The sequence below is a fragment of the Mobula hypostoma genome, chromosome 9 (genome assembly GCF_963921235.1).
Source record: "Mobula hypostoma chromosome 9, sMobHyp1.1, whole genome shotgun sequence".
Classification (NCBI taxonomy): domain Eukaryota; kingdom Metazoa; phylum Chordata; class Chondrichthyes; order Myliobatiformes; family Myliobatidae; genus Mobula; species Mobula hypostoma.
In genome coordinates, this window is record NC_086105.1 from 114,623,144 (window position 1) to 114,637,154 (window position 14,011).

Here is a 14,011-nt window from a genome sequence, read left to right on the forward strand (position 1 = left end):
TCTGGCAAACCAGTTCAGACAACTACCCTACTTCATGAGGGTGCACTCTGAAGTTGGCCCTTCCCAATTCACACTTCCACAAAATCATCCTCTAAGATGACGTGCAGTTTCCTTCAATGAGAGTGTGCAATTCTCTCCTAACCTTGCAACCCATACATTTCCCTTGCTGAAATATCTAAGTTATGTCACAACAACTAGGAACAGGCCAGTTTTGTTACCCAATCTAATATTACAAATAAAGGGATAGTGTTGGACCTAGAATTTTGAACATAGAATTCTCCAACTTCCGGTAATTCCCTCCCCCCTCCCTCCTTCTATCCCTATTTCACATCACCTCCCTCATAGTTCCGCCTCCTTCTACTATTGTTCTCCTGCCAATCACCTCCCTGCTTCCCCTCCCCCACCCCTTTGTCTTAAAAATTACTGCTTTTTCAACTACCAGTATTCTTCAAACCCTCCCCAAAGTTCTTCCTTCAGTCCGGACGAAGGGTTTCAGCCCGAAACGTTGACTAATCTTTTCAGCTGATGCTGACTGACCTGCTGAGTTCCTCCAGCGCATTGTGAGTGTTTCGTTGGACCTACACCATGTCTCGCAGTCAACTCCTTCACTAGCCATGAAACATAGAAACATAGAAAATAGGTGCAGGAGTAGGTCATTCGGCCCTTTGAGCCTGCACCACCATTTATTATGATCATGGCTGATCATCCAACTCAGAACCCCGCCCCAGCCTTCCCTCCATACCCCCTGATCCCCGTAGCCACAAGGGCCATATCTAACTCCCTCTTAAATATAGCCAATGAACTGGCCTCAACTGTTTCCTGTGGCAGAGAATTCCACAGATTCACCACTCTCTGTGTGAAGAAGTTTTTCCTAATCTCGGTCCTAAGAGGCCTCCCCTTTATCCTCAAACTGTGACCCCTTGTTCTGGACTTCCCCAACATCGGGAACAATCTTCCTGCATCTAGCCTGTCCAATCCCTTTAGGATTTTATACGTTTCAATCAGATCCCCCCTCAATCTTCTAAATTCCAACGAGTACAAGCCCAGTTCATCCAGTCTTTCTTCATATGAAAGTCCTGCCATCCCAGGAATCAATCTGGTGAACCTTCTTTGTACTCCCTCTATGGCAAGGATGTCTTTCCTCAGATTAGGGGACCAAAACTGCACACAATACTCCAGGTGTGGTCTCACCAAGGCCTTGTACAACTGCAGTAGTATCTCCCTGCTCCTGTACTCGAATCCTCTCGCTATAAATGCCAGCATACCATTCGCCTTTTTCACCGCCTGCTGTACCTGCATGCCCACTTTCAATGACTGGTGTATAATGACACCCAGGTCTCGTTGCACCTCCCCTTTTCCTAATCGACCACCATTCAGATAATAATCTGTTTTCCTACTTTGCCACCAAAGTGGATAACTTCACATTTATCCACATTAAATTGCATCTGCCATGAATTTGCCCACTCACCCAACCTATCCAAGTCACTCTGCATCCTCTTAGCATCCTCCTCACAGCTAACACTGCCACCCAGCTTCATGTCATCCGCAAACTTGGAGATGCTGCATTTAATTCCCTCATCCAAGTCATTAATATATATTGTAAACAACTGGGGTCCCAGCACTGAGCCTTGCGGTACCCCACTAGTCACCACCTGCTATTCTGAAAAGGTCCCGTTTATTTATGAAGCTGCTTTATTCTATCATGGGCTTGAGATGTTGTAGCCTTTCCCCAGTGGTGTAGACTGCAAGTAGTAACCAAGCTTCAGGTATAAGGCTCTTTTACTGTGCTTTCGTTGGCAGAAACATAGAAAACTTACAGGCACAATACAGGCCCTTCAGCCCACAATGCTGTGCTGAACACGTACTTATTTTAGAAATTACCTACGGTTACCCATAGTCCTCTATTTTTCTAAGCTCCATGTACCTATCTAGGAGTCTCCTAAAAGACCCTGTTGTACCCGCCTCCACCAATGTCGCCGGCAGCCCATTCCACGCACTCATCACTCTCAACTTAAAAAACTTACCCCTGACATCTCCTCTGTATCTTTTTCCAAGCACCTTAAAACTATGCCCTCTCATGTTAGCCATTTCAGCCCTGAGAAAAAGCCTCTGACTATCCATACAATCAATGCCTCTCACCTTATACACCTCTATCAGGTTACCTCTCATCCTCCATCGCTCCAAGGAGAAAAGGCCGAATTCACTCAACCTATTCTCACAAGGCATGCGTCCCAATCCAGGCAACATCCTTGTAAATCTCCTCTGCACCCTTTCTATAGTTTCCACATCCTTTCTGTAGTAAGGTGACCAGAACTGATCATCAGAAACATTCAGAAACTTTAGAAGGTTTAATTCCTTAATTGTTATTGATAAAAATATAAAAACATCTTTGGCTCAGACTAATTAAATGTCAATAATTAAATACAGTTGTTGAAATAATAAATAGATATTTACATATAACATGCTTTAATCTAAAGGATAAAATAAGAAGTGTTTTATTGCCTTAGCCTCAGGTCATCATGGAATGCCCTTGTAGTCAACCTTGAGCCCAGAGATAAACTGGGAGGTCAGATGCTGGAGTGCAATGCCAGGAAGTGGGTTTAAGCTCAATAATGCTTTGGTTTTGTATAGTTCGATTTAAAAAAAGGGCTTAATTTGTGACCTTTGTGGGCAAGTTACAAACTGAAGACATAGGGAATAATACACAAACCCTTTTACCAGAATTAGTTTCAGAGTTACACTACATTTGTAGAACAGGAAAGAAAAGATCATGGCGGGAAAAAGATTGAAGAGACTTACACCAGCTATTGAATTAGATGATAAAAAGGAATGAAGTTAAAACTGAAGTAGATCAGTTAATTTAGCCAGGGAAGTATATGGGTTTCACAATTAAGCCCTCTGAGGCAGCACAATAATGTAGCAAGCAGAGCTGCTGTCTCTCACTTTCAAAAGATCATAAATCATAGAAGCAGCATTAGGCTATTCAGCCCATCAAATCTGCCCTACCATCTGAACATGGGTGATTTATTTTCCCTCTCAACCTCATTTTCCTGCTTTCTCCATGTAACCTTTGACATGCTTATCACCCTCCACTTTAAACATACCCAATGACTTGATCTCCACAGTAGTGGACCTGCACAAAATCCTGACCTCTCATACTGTCTGTGTGGAGTTTGGTTGTGACCTTATGGTCTTCATCCATGATCTGGTTTCCTTCCATGCCGAAAAAAACACTGTCGTTGGTAGTTATTTGGTCAGAGTTAATTGCCCCTGGTGTACAGGTAAGTGGAAGAATATGGGGGACTTATTGAGTATGTGGGAAGAATAAAAATAAAATTGATGTACAAATTTGATGGGCTAAAGGAATCATTTTTGTGCTCTTTGATTCTATGATCCCCTACAGTCTAAGCCTAGATACAACATTTGTTTTTCTTACAAGATATAGAATACAGTTGTGTAGGTGACAACAGTTGCTCGGCTTGAAAGCACTTTCGTTGACTCCGAAATGGTCTTGGATTTTCTGAAGGTGCTTTTGGATTTCCTGAAAATGTGAAAGGTGTTATATAAATGTAAATTCTCTCTTAGGGAGATGTAGTAGAGAGTATTGCATGCATTCCCAATGAAGCTACACTATTTCCATGGGATGAGTAATGAGAATTCGCAAAATGTTGTCAAAGTTGATAAACTGTGACTGACAATAGCAAACATTGTGTTGTCATGCTTCAGCAACGCTTGTGTATAATTCTTGATGCCAAGCTACAATTCCTGACAACTCACTCTGCTAATGATGCAGAGGTGGAGCATGGGATAGCTAGATACCACAGATGGCTAATACTGATTAAGCTGATCAAATATTATCAATGTTTCATTTTCTGAAGCTCTTTCCATGACAATTCTCACACTCCAGCAGGAGGAGAATGCCACATTTCTTGGTCTTTTTCTTTACGAGAAATCATAAGTAACAAAGGTCTCACCAATGAGAAGGAAGCCATCACAGAATTTTCAGCATCTAACATGTTCTGGAGAACTAGGTTCACTTGACAGGTGACTGCAGGAATGGTAACAGTTTTTGAAAACACATTTTAATCACATTCACAATACAATGTACGTGCTCACACCAAGTTCTAGATGTGCTAAATAATTATAGGGAAAACCATGCCATTACATGCTGGTCCTGTGCACATCACTGGGATGTTCCACAAGTTCTGGCAATTACTAGCACATAAACATTGACACTAGTCTGTCTTGATCAGGAAGTGGCAGTAGCAGTGTTATCAGAAAAGTAAGATCAGAGATTAAGGTATTAGTGCTTGTCTTTCCAGCATCTAAATGATGATGTCAAGAATGTCTCCCTCAGCTGATGAGTTGCTGCTTTCCCACTTGGAAGAGTCATTGAAGATAGTGAGAGGACTCCACAATTGACCGAGCTAATCAAATCCTGAAGGGCAAAGTCCACAGTGACACTAGTAGAACTGATCACCGCACAAACTTGGTCAACTTAAAGTCCCATCTCCACTAAAGACCTCCTTCATCATGTTGTGTGGCACTAGTATCGTCTAAATAGAACACACTCAGAGCAGGCCTGGAAGCTCGAAAATTGGCATCCATAATAAGGCACTACAGACCATGAGTAGCTGTATAAATCTATGCAACAAAATCAGTATTTTCATTGCTCAGCACGTCCCTCACTCTGCTAGTATCATCAAGCTAAGAGATTAACCCTGGTTCATAAGATGCAAGCTTCATGAGTTGTGAGTCCTATTGGAGATTGATAGGTTCTTGATTAGTAAGAGTGTCAAAGGCTATGGGAAGAAGACAGGAGTATGGGGCTGAGAAGAATAACAAATCAGGTATAGTGGAATGGCGCAGTAGACTCGATGGGCCAAATGGCCTAATTGTGCTCCTATGTCAAATGGTCTTATAGAAGAACATGCATTCCAAAGCATTATGCAATGGACAGAGCAAAGCAATATCACAACTTATGAGTCAAATCAAAGTTTTGCAGTCTGGCCTCATCCAGTTATGAATGTTCCAGGCAATTAAATAACTTAATTTGGAAGAAGAGGCTCCAAGAACACCCTTTCTCAACGATAGTATGGTCAAGCATTAGTGCTTAATGCAAAGCTGAATAGTTACAACTAATGTTCAACCAGTGGATTATCCATCTCTATTTCCCTGTGAGATCTCCACTATCACAGGATACTGATTCAGCCTATTTAATTCACTCCATGTGATATCAAGAGGATGCTAAGAGTACTGGATACAGCAAAGACTACGGGAGTAGACAATGTCCTGTGTTTCAAAACTAGCCATGTTTCTAGCCAAGCTAAAGTGGAAAATTGCTTATATACAGAACTGTGCACAAGTCTTAGGCACGTACATGTACCTTGGGTGCCTAAGACTTTTGCATAGTACTGTAATAATTTTATGTATTGCATGGTACTGCAGCTGCAAGAAAAAACTAACTTCATGATATATGTGTTGATAAACCTGATTCTGATATTGGTCTCTATTGTGGACTGAGAGTGGGAAGTGGGCAAAGAGAGAGGAATCATGGTTGGGAAGAGGGGAAGGGAGAGAGAGGGGAGGGAGTAGGAAGCACCTGAGACATTCTCTAATGACCAATAAACCGACTGTTTTGAATCAAATGATCTTGCCTAGTGCCTCAGGGCTGGGTGTGTCTACGTTCTGTGCCGCCCCTTGCCCTGGCATATCTTCTGTCACCTGTCTTACACCCCTCCCATGGCGCTCTACCCTCACCATTCTCAACATCCTTTGTCCCACCTGATTTCCAGCATCTGCAGATTTTCTCATTTATCCTTTGTTCCCACCAGATTTACAAACTGGCTTTCTGCTCCACGTTGACAAATACAGTACTGTGCAAATGTCTTAGGCACCCCAGCTATATATATATGTGCCTAATACTTTTGCACAGTACTGTATGTCCCAGAAAAGTTTATTTTTTGGCTAATTATTTCCTCTTATTCTACACTCAGTGATCAACAAACTAATGGAATCTGTTGCTATCAAGTGGTACTTCCTCACTGATATCCTGCTCTGCAAAGCCCAGTTTGAGTTTTGCCAGGATCACTTGGTTCCTCTTCATTGTTTATTCCTTTCCATAGTTGCTGCCTAACCTGATGAGTTTTGTCTGGACTTCTGGCATCTGCAGAATCTCTTGTGTTCAGTACAAGAGCATGGTTCCCTGAAAGTGGTGTCACAGGTAGACAGCGTGGTGAAGAATGCTTTTAGCAGAACTGGCCTTCATCAGTCACTATTGAGTATGTTGCAGTTTCACAAGATGGTGGTGAGGCTGTACTTGAAATATTGTGTTCAGATTTGGTCAGCCTGATAGAGAAATTATGCCACAAAGCTGGAAAGAGTACAGAGGAGATTACGAAGATGTTGCCGTGTCTCCAAGGACTAAGTTATAGAGAGAGGTTAAGCAAGTTGGGATGTTTTTCATTGGAGTATCGGAGGAGCATACATAGGATCGACACCCACAGTCTTTTTCTCTGGGGTGGGAAATCAAGAACTAAAGGTTAAGCTGAGAAGAGATAGGTTTAATGGGAAATCATGAGGGTTGAAGCAGGTACATTTTCAGCTTTTGAAAGATACTTGTTGAGGTAGGAAAGGTTTAGAGCAGGTGTTCCCAACCAGAGGATCATGGACTCCCTTGCTTCATGGCATTGGTCCATGGCATAAAAAGAGTTGGAAACTCCTGATTAAGAAGGATATGGGCCAAATGAGAGCAATTGGGACGAGCTTATATGGGAATCTTGGTCAGCATGGACCAGTTTTGCTGAAGGGCCTGTTTTTGTGCTGTATAACTTCATGACTTATAAGGGAGGAAGAAAGAGTATCAATCAGGGCTTTCAAAATCAGCACCTCTGGCCTCCTGCTTGGCTGCGGGACTCACCATTGAGTCCAGGGGTGGAGCACAGCTGCACCGATCTGAGCAGCTGAATGCACTTCATAGTCACTCCGTCATGTTTACACACGTCTCACACACTTCAATGGGATCATTGGCCAGGATTGGAAAGGTTAGACCTTGTAAACATTGTGTTCTTTTCATTACTTTAATCAACCTTAACGTTCTTAATCAAGTTCTATAACTAATATGTTTCATCAAATAAATTTAAAAGTATAAAATTAGTTAAAGTTACTTCAAGATTCAAGATTAATTATTGCCCTTCTGCTGTAAGCAAATGTTAAGGAGAACAAAATGGTTGTTACCCTGGATCCGATGCAGCATAAACAAACACAATAAGCATAAAAACCCCACATTCAATGTAAATATAAAAGCAATCCTACAAAACACAAAGTACAAGTGGCAGTGCATGGGGGAATGAAGGGTGTTGGGGGGATTTCTGGAGAGGAGTGGCTGTAATGCTGGTGGGGATGATGGTGGTAGATTAATGGCTGGAGGGTTTGATGAGCCTGACCACTTGGGGGAAGTAACTGTTTTTGAGTTTAGTGATCCTGGTGTGGATACTGTGTAGCCCCTTCCCTATGGGAGTGGAACGAAAAGGAAAGGTACACCGCATCCGGAGTTTCTCCGGTTAGCGGACGATTTCCCTCCACGCCTCTCTGGCATAGTGGGGAACCGCATACAGCAGGGGTTTGCCATTGCCTTCTGCCAAAGAGATCACCAGTTTGGAACCCAGCACGGATGGAAAGTGTGCAGGGGAGCCGGCTGGATTCGAACTCGGGACCTTTCGTCCCGAAGTCCGGCACTGATGCCACTACACCACCAGCCAGGTTGAGAGTGGAACAAACAGTCCATAAGCAGGATGAGTGGAACTCCTCATGATATTGCTGACATTTCAAATGTTTCTAATTGTCAGAGGAGTTCTCTCAGCCAGAAACAACCAGACCTGCAACATAAATACTGTGGCTCCAAGTGCAGGTCAGAAGTTGGATATCCACCCCAGATCTGCAGAGTATGGAAGAATACATCCCACTGCTCAGGCAATGGATAAGAAGCAGTCAAAATAAACTGCTGGATGAACTCAATGGGTCAGGCAGCATTTGTTGAAGGAAATGAACAGTCAGTATTTTGGGTTGAACCCTTCCACCAATGCCAAAACAAACAGAGATATGTAGAATAAAGGGTTAGGAGAGGTGGGTGGTGTGGCAAGAATTAGAAAGTGATACGTGGATGGGGGGGGGGTGGGTGGAATGCCAGATGGAGTCAGGTGGGGAGAGAAATGGGTGGTAATGACAGGGGCTAAGAAATGATAAGTGGGAGACATAAGACTTTAGATCATGGAATATAATATGAAAGAAAGCAATAAAAATGATTGGCACACACTGCCAGATTGCCCATGCATTCCTTCCAATACTATGTACACCATCTACAAAATGCACTGCGGCAATTAAATAAGGATTCTTCAATAGCACCTCTCAAACCTACAATCTGCACTAATCAGAGCTCAAACACAGTAAGTAGTGAGTATGCTATCACCAGCATCTGCAGGTTTTTCTCTTGTTTGTGATTGGACCTCCACATTCCTGACAGAATTCAACACCCCTCAGACATGGAAATGTATTACTATTCCTTCATCGTTGCTGAATCCAAGTCGTGGAAGACTTTGCCCAACAGCACCAATGCAGCATCTATAACAGTTTGACCGTAGAGATTCAAACAGGGAACTTTTCTCACAGCTTTCTCAAGACGAATTAGGGATGGACAATATATTTTGGTCCTGTCAGAAACATTCACACTGTATATAAAGAAGTAAAAATCTCTAAGGTTTATTGTCAAGAGTTTGTACCAACTGCAGCACCAGGTTCGCAGATTGCCTGCATTTCCACTTCTAGCCAGAAGTAAATCATGAATAGGGGATTCCCCCATTGGGAACATATTTTGCTTCTTTCCTGCATATTTTGAAAAATTATGTAAATAAGAAAGAGTCTTGACAGCGATTTCTAAATAAAGCAGGGTGACAAACAAATATAATACCAATCCAAAGTAGAATGATGACTTGATTTACAAATACAATGAAACATACAAATCTGCTATTATGATTCCTACATCAGTGGTTCTCAATTCCTTTACCATAATGCTGCATTCCATAGGGCAGAAATTAGAATATTTAGGACTGCTGATTTCATTTGAGCTAAAACTCACCAATTGTATGATTGTACCTTAGCTACATTAAGTTTATTGTGCGCTCTTCTCATTCTCAGGATTCAGAACAGCACTTAAACAGGTGATAAAACTCCAACACTACCATCAAGAACCAATAGGTTTACATAGCACTAATCCTTTAAAGTCTGCCTGAAATGGTTTAAAATTAACTCTCCCTTTTGAATGTGCAAATGCTTTCTTCAGCTTGGCCTGTTCCAATGAACTGGAATATACTTACACATTTGTCTCCCAGAAGAAGCAAAGAGTAATATAAATAACTCCCTCTTACTCCACTAGAAAAAGCAACTTGGGAAAACCAAAGTATTGAAGAAAGCTGAATTCAAATCAACATATTAATGTGCTCTTCTAGACCTTCCTGTTTAAATGTTTAAACAAAGGAATGTCTAGCTTCTCCCTTGGGTTTTGTACTCTCTTCTTTCTGACTTTTGCATTTTACTTTCAACTTCATCCTGCTCTTCTGAAGGATGATTTACTGCATGGTCATCTGTATCACCTCCTTCCTTCTCAGCACCCTGTAGTTCAAATTAGCTCCAACAGATCCTTTTTATGAATTTTCCTATGAATAAAGCTACATAGTGAAGTGACATTTCTCAGGTACTCACTGTCTTCATGGGTTTGAATCATCTTGGGTGGACTTTTGGGACCATTGCCTGGTGTTGTAAAACACAGTACCGATGTGTAGTATTTTGTGAACTTCTTGAGGCCGGTAAGTAGGGCTTCATGGCGTGTTCCGTGGAAATCAGGGGCGATTGTCATCATTGCAACTGTATTTGGTGGGTCCGCAATCCAAGTAAGGAGCTGATGAGAAAAAAACGTTGGAAATGGGGAAAACTTTGCAAATATATATGTACACAAAAATCTAAATCCACAATTTCAAAAAAGAATCTTCTAAGTATTATTGGATAATTTTCTCCTCTAACTCCCCGCCCCCTGCTTTCTTCAAGATCTGGTATATAATGAGCGATTGTGAGAGTGGCAGTGGATCACCAAAGTTATGTAATCTTTTCCCCTCATTCTACAGGCATAGATACTCTTTGCCCCAGGGAAAGGGAAAGGAGGGACTGGGAGAAATGTGGAGCAGAGACAGTGGGACATAACTAAAAGAAGCTGATTTACTCATTTTCTTAGCCTAAGGATGTAGAGGATCCTAACGCCATTTTGGATATCAACTCAATCAACAGATTCAAACTATGTCCCGATTTGCTTGTTTCAGTACTAACTGTTGATACAGTTGCTCAAAGTAACATGTCAATGATACAATCGATTTCACTTCTATAAACTGAGAAATATTTGATTTAAATTTTAGATACTACAATCTGTTTTAGTACCTTGTAGCCTTGGTTGATGCCATTTATGAACTGCTGAGGAGGAGGATCCCACGTAAGCCTGATGGTGGTGGAGTTCACGGCTTCCACTTCTACATTCTGAGGGGGTGCTGTTGGGACTATATATAAGAGAACAATCAATATCTATATTTCGGAATTCAACAACGATATGCCAGATGATAGTGATAAGCTCTGCAAACTTTTTCTTTTAATGAATCAGTCATGCATAATTTTTAAATGCTTCATCAATTTTGTCGAAATTCACATTCTTTACTCTGCAATGTTCTGTGAACAAGCTATAATGAGGTCAAATCATTTAGATTACTGTTCAATTGGAAGGAACTTGACATCCTCGACTTAATGGAGAAAGATACCCTGCTTATAGACTGTGCATTATTTGATTAAAAAATTGCTTCATTATAAACACCTTTATCACCTTTGCTGTGTGCAAAAACACCAAATAGACTGAAAATACATGACCTGCAGCTTGAAAGTAACTAGCATATTCTCCATCAAAGTTCACTGGCCAAGTAACAGTAGCGGTAGTGTGGCAGTTAGCTTGACGCTGTTACAGCTGGGGCCACTCCGCAGTTCGTAGTTCAATCCCAGCGCTGTTCTGAGGGAGCCTCTGTACATCCTCCCTGTGCAAGGCGTGGATTTCCTCTGGGTCCTCCAGTGTCCAAAGACGTACTGGGTAGGTTAATTGGTCATTGTAAATTGTCCTGGGATTAGGTTAGGGTTTGTTGGGTGTTGTAAGGAAAACGTGGATCGAAGGGCCAGGAGGGCCTTCTCTGAGCTGTATCAACAATAAATAAGTAAATTCACTGGCTCCAACTGAGCTTAGCACAATTAAAGAATAGAGAAAATTTAACATGTTTCCATGCTGTAAGACCATGTCTTCCTTTCTGAATGATAATATTTTATTATAGGGATGATAATAAGTCTAATAAAGGTGGTGCAGATTGATTCACCCTTCTTTTGGCGGGATTCCCTTTTAAAATTATTCCCAAATATCAGTTCTTCTGATTTGCCTAGATCTGATTCATAATATATTTGCAGAAGTAGCTGGATACATGAGTAGAAAACAAACAGGTAAATGCACTGAATAATCAAGTTATCTCATGTTCTTGATATTTGTTGCTTTTTTTATTTATTATTATTGTTATTTTCTTTTTTCTTTTTGTATTTGCTGCTTGTTGTCTTTTGCACACTGGTTGCTCGCTCTGTTGGTGTGGTCTTTCATTGATTGATTCTATTATGGTTATTGGATTTATTGAGTATGTTACAGGAAAATGAATCTCACGGTTGTATAGGCTGGTCCTGGACTTATTTCCATCTGGCATAGTTTGCATTTTGTTGTTTGATTGTTTGTGGTTTTTGTATTGCTATATTTATGCTCTATTCTTGGTTGGTGCGGCTGTAACGAAACCCAGTTTCCCTTGGGATCAATAAAGTATACCTATCTATCTATCTATGTATATGGTGACATATGGGTACTTTGATAATAAATGTATACTGAACTTTGAACGTACAATTCCCAAGTTATACTAATGTGCATAAAATTTAAAATATTGCCCTAAAATAAGAGGTATTAAAAATAATGTTTGGCAATGCTGACACAATAATAACAGGCGCAGGGCCACCGCCATAGTGAGCTCTTCACAATAACAGTGCTAATAAGATGAAAACTCAAAACATTTAAAGATGGAATGTCAGAGATGAATGATCATGGACTGTCTTTGAACACACTCAAGCTCACTGAAGTAAATAAAAGACTTCTAGAAACAGAGACAGGATCAAATTCAGTGTATCTGCAAAACACAGTCAATGCTATAGAAGAAAAATCCAGTAGATTTTTTATGCAAAGATGCTGGTGCAAGGCCAACCACTTACATTTCAACCTGACCCTAAAACAACATGCAACCTCCCTTAGCAAGCTATTCATTTGAAGGTGATGGATGCTGAACTAATGAGTGATGGGTTATCGATGCACAAGCCAGATGGGAGATGTTATCTGAAGTTGGTGAACCCAAAGAATAAGGAAAGATGCTGTGGATTTTACTGAAGTCGACCAGAAAGTCACACCCGTTCTTGAAAATATTATTGCACATTAGAGAGGAGCAACAAGGTCACACCAAGTCAGGATCATAATAAACATTCTGTGGTAAAAGGCTGCATTAACTCCAGGCATGCCACATTCCGGGGGCTCATATGGGGTCAGGGCATCCTACTTTGAAGGAACAGGCAATATTTTAGAAAGACTACTTGAGAGATTTAATTGATTGTGGTGGATATAAGAGTAAGAATACCACAATTCAGTAAAAAGCCCTGGATGACAAGAGTCACTCAGGATAGATCAGGGACAACAGTCTGTCAACCCAGGTACTTATAGGATTTTGTGCTAAAGTTAGGCACATAGATACCGTGTCCTTAGTAGATTTTGATTTATTTTTCTTATTATTAATTATGGAATGTAGTATGTGTCATATATATCTGTTTAATTGCTGTTTTGATGTTGTTAACATTTCAGTAACTCAACTATTCTCTGTGATATAATAGAATGTGTTGGGAGTTCCAGGGGAAGTCACAGGAAGAGATACTCGTTAACATTGTAGCCGTTGGTATGTTTCTGAATAATTTCCAGCAGCAGACTATTAATCTGAGAAAGCAAGTTGAGAATGTTCCAGTCACAACAGAGCTTCAAACGATAGCCAAGGCCACCCAAATTCAGGATTCTGCAGGGAAATCTCAGATAGCTTCAGTATTGTATTTTACTTTTGAACGGTAGCCAACTACAATCTGTGACGTTTTATTAGTGGAATGATTGGATGAATTGTTCACACAGCTCAAAATAAAAAAAGTAACCTGTCTGGGCTAACCCCTTCCTTTCTCTTCCATTTCCTGCTCTCCACCAGCTGGTGTCACATTCTGAATGCACATAATGTTGAGTATGTCGTGCAGCATACAGGAGATCATCAGAAAACCAGCATTGTAGAGTTCAGGTCATTGCTGAGGATTCCTACCACCCATCCCACAATCCTTTTGACCCACTATCGTCTGAAGGAGGCACAGGAGCATCAGGACTGGGACTGCCAGACTCGGTAACAACATCTTTCCCAGAGCTGCTTGAGTACTAAATACACTGTCACAATCGAGGTCTCGTAACGAGGACAGCAAGCTGTTTACTGTTTCTCTGTGCTGCGCACGACTGGCATTTTGAAGTATATTTTGTGAACTTATTGGTGGTAATATTTTGGTTTGGTGCACCATGGTCCAGAGGAACACTGATTTGTTTGGTTGTATATAGGTACAATTAGATAACAATAAACTTGAAGTTGAACGTGACACAAAATGGAATATTTCTGATTTCAGCGAGGTCGCTGGGCAGTAACCTGCATGATGCCTGTATACTCTACAGTTCACTGGGCAATGAATGAGCTGATTTCACTTTTGCTACTGTAAGTCCCTCATCTGATATATAAAATATAATGCCATGTCAGTTTCTGTGGCACAACACCCGGTTTTGCCACTG

The 14,011-nt window shown here is 41.1% G+C and overlaps 1 protein-coding gene across 2 annotated transcripts in view; it reads right to left on the reverse strand.

The window, feature by feature from the left end:
- The window catches only part of sdk1a (sidekick cell adhesion molecule 1a), a 779,580-nt gene that overhangs the window by 178,362 nt on the left and 587,207 nt on the right, over window positions 1-14,011 (reverse strand). For both annotated transcript variants that reach the window (XM_063058961.1, XM_063058960.1), the window contains exons 18-19: window positions 10,483-10,598; window positions 9,757-9,952 (exon numbers count right to left, since the gene is read on the reverse strand). In XM_063058961.1, the coding sequence (XP_062915031.1) occupies window positions 9,757-9,952; window positions 10,483-10,598 (312 nt within the window). The remainder of the gene's footprint in view (window positions 1-9,756; window positions 9,953-10,482; window positions 10,599-14,011) is intronic.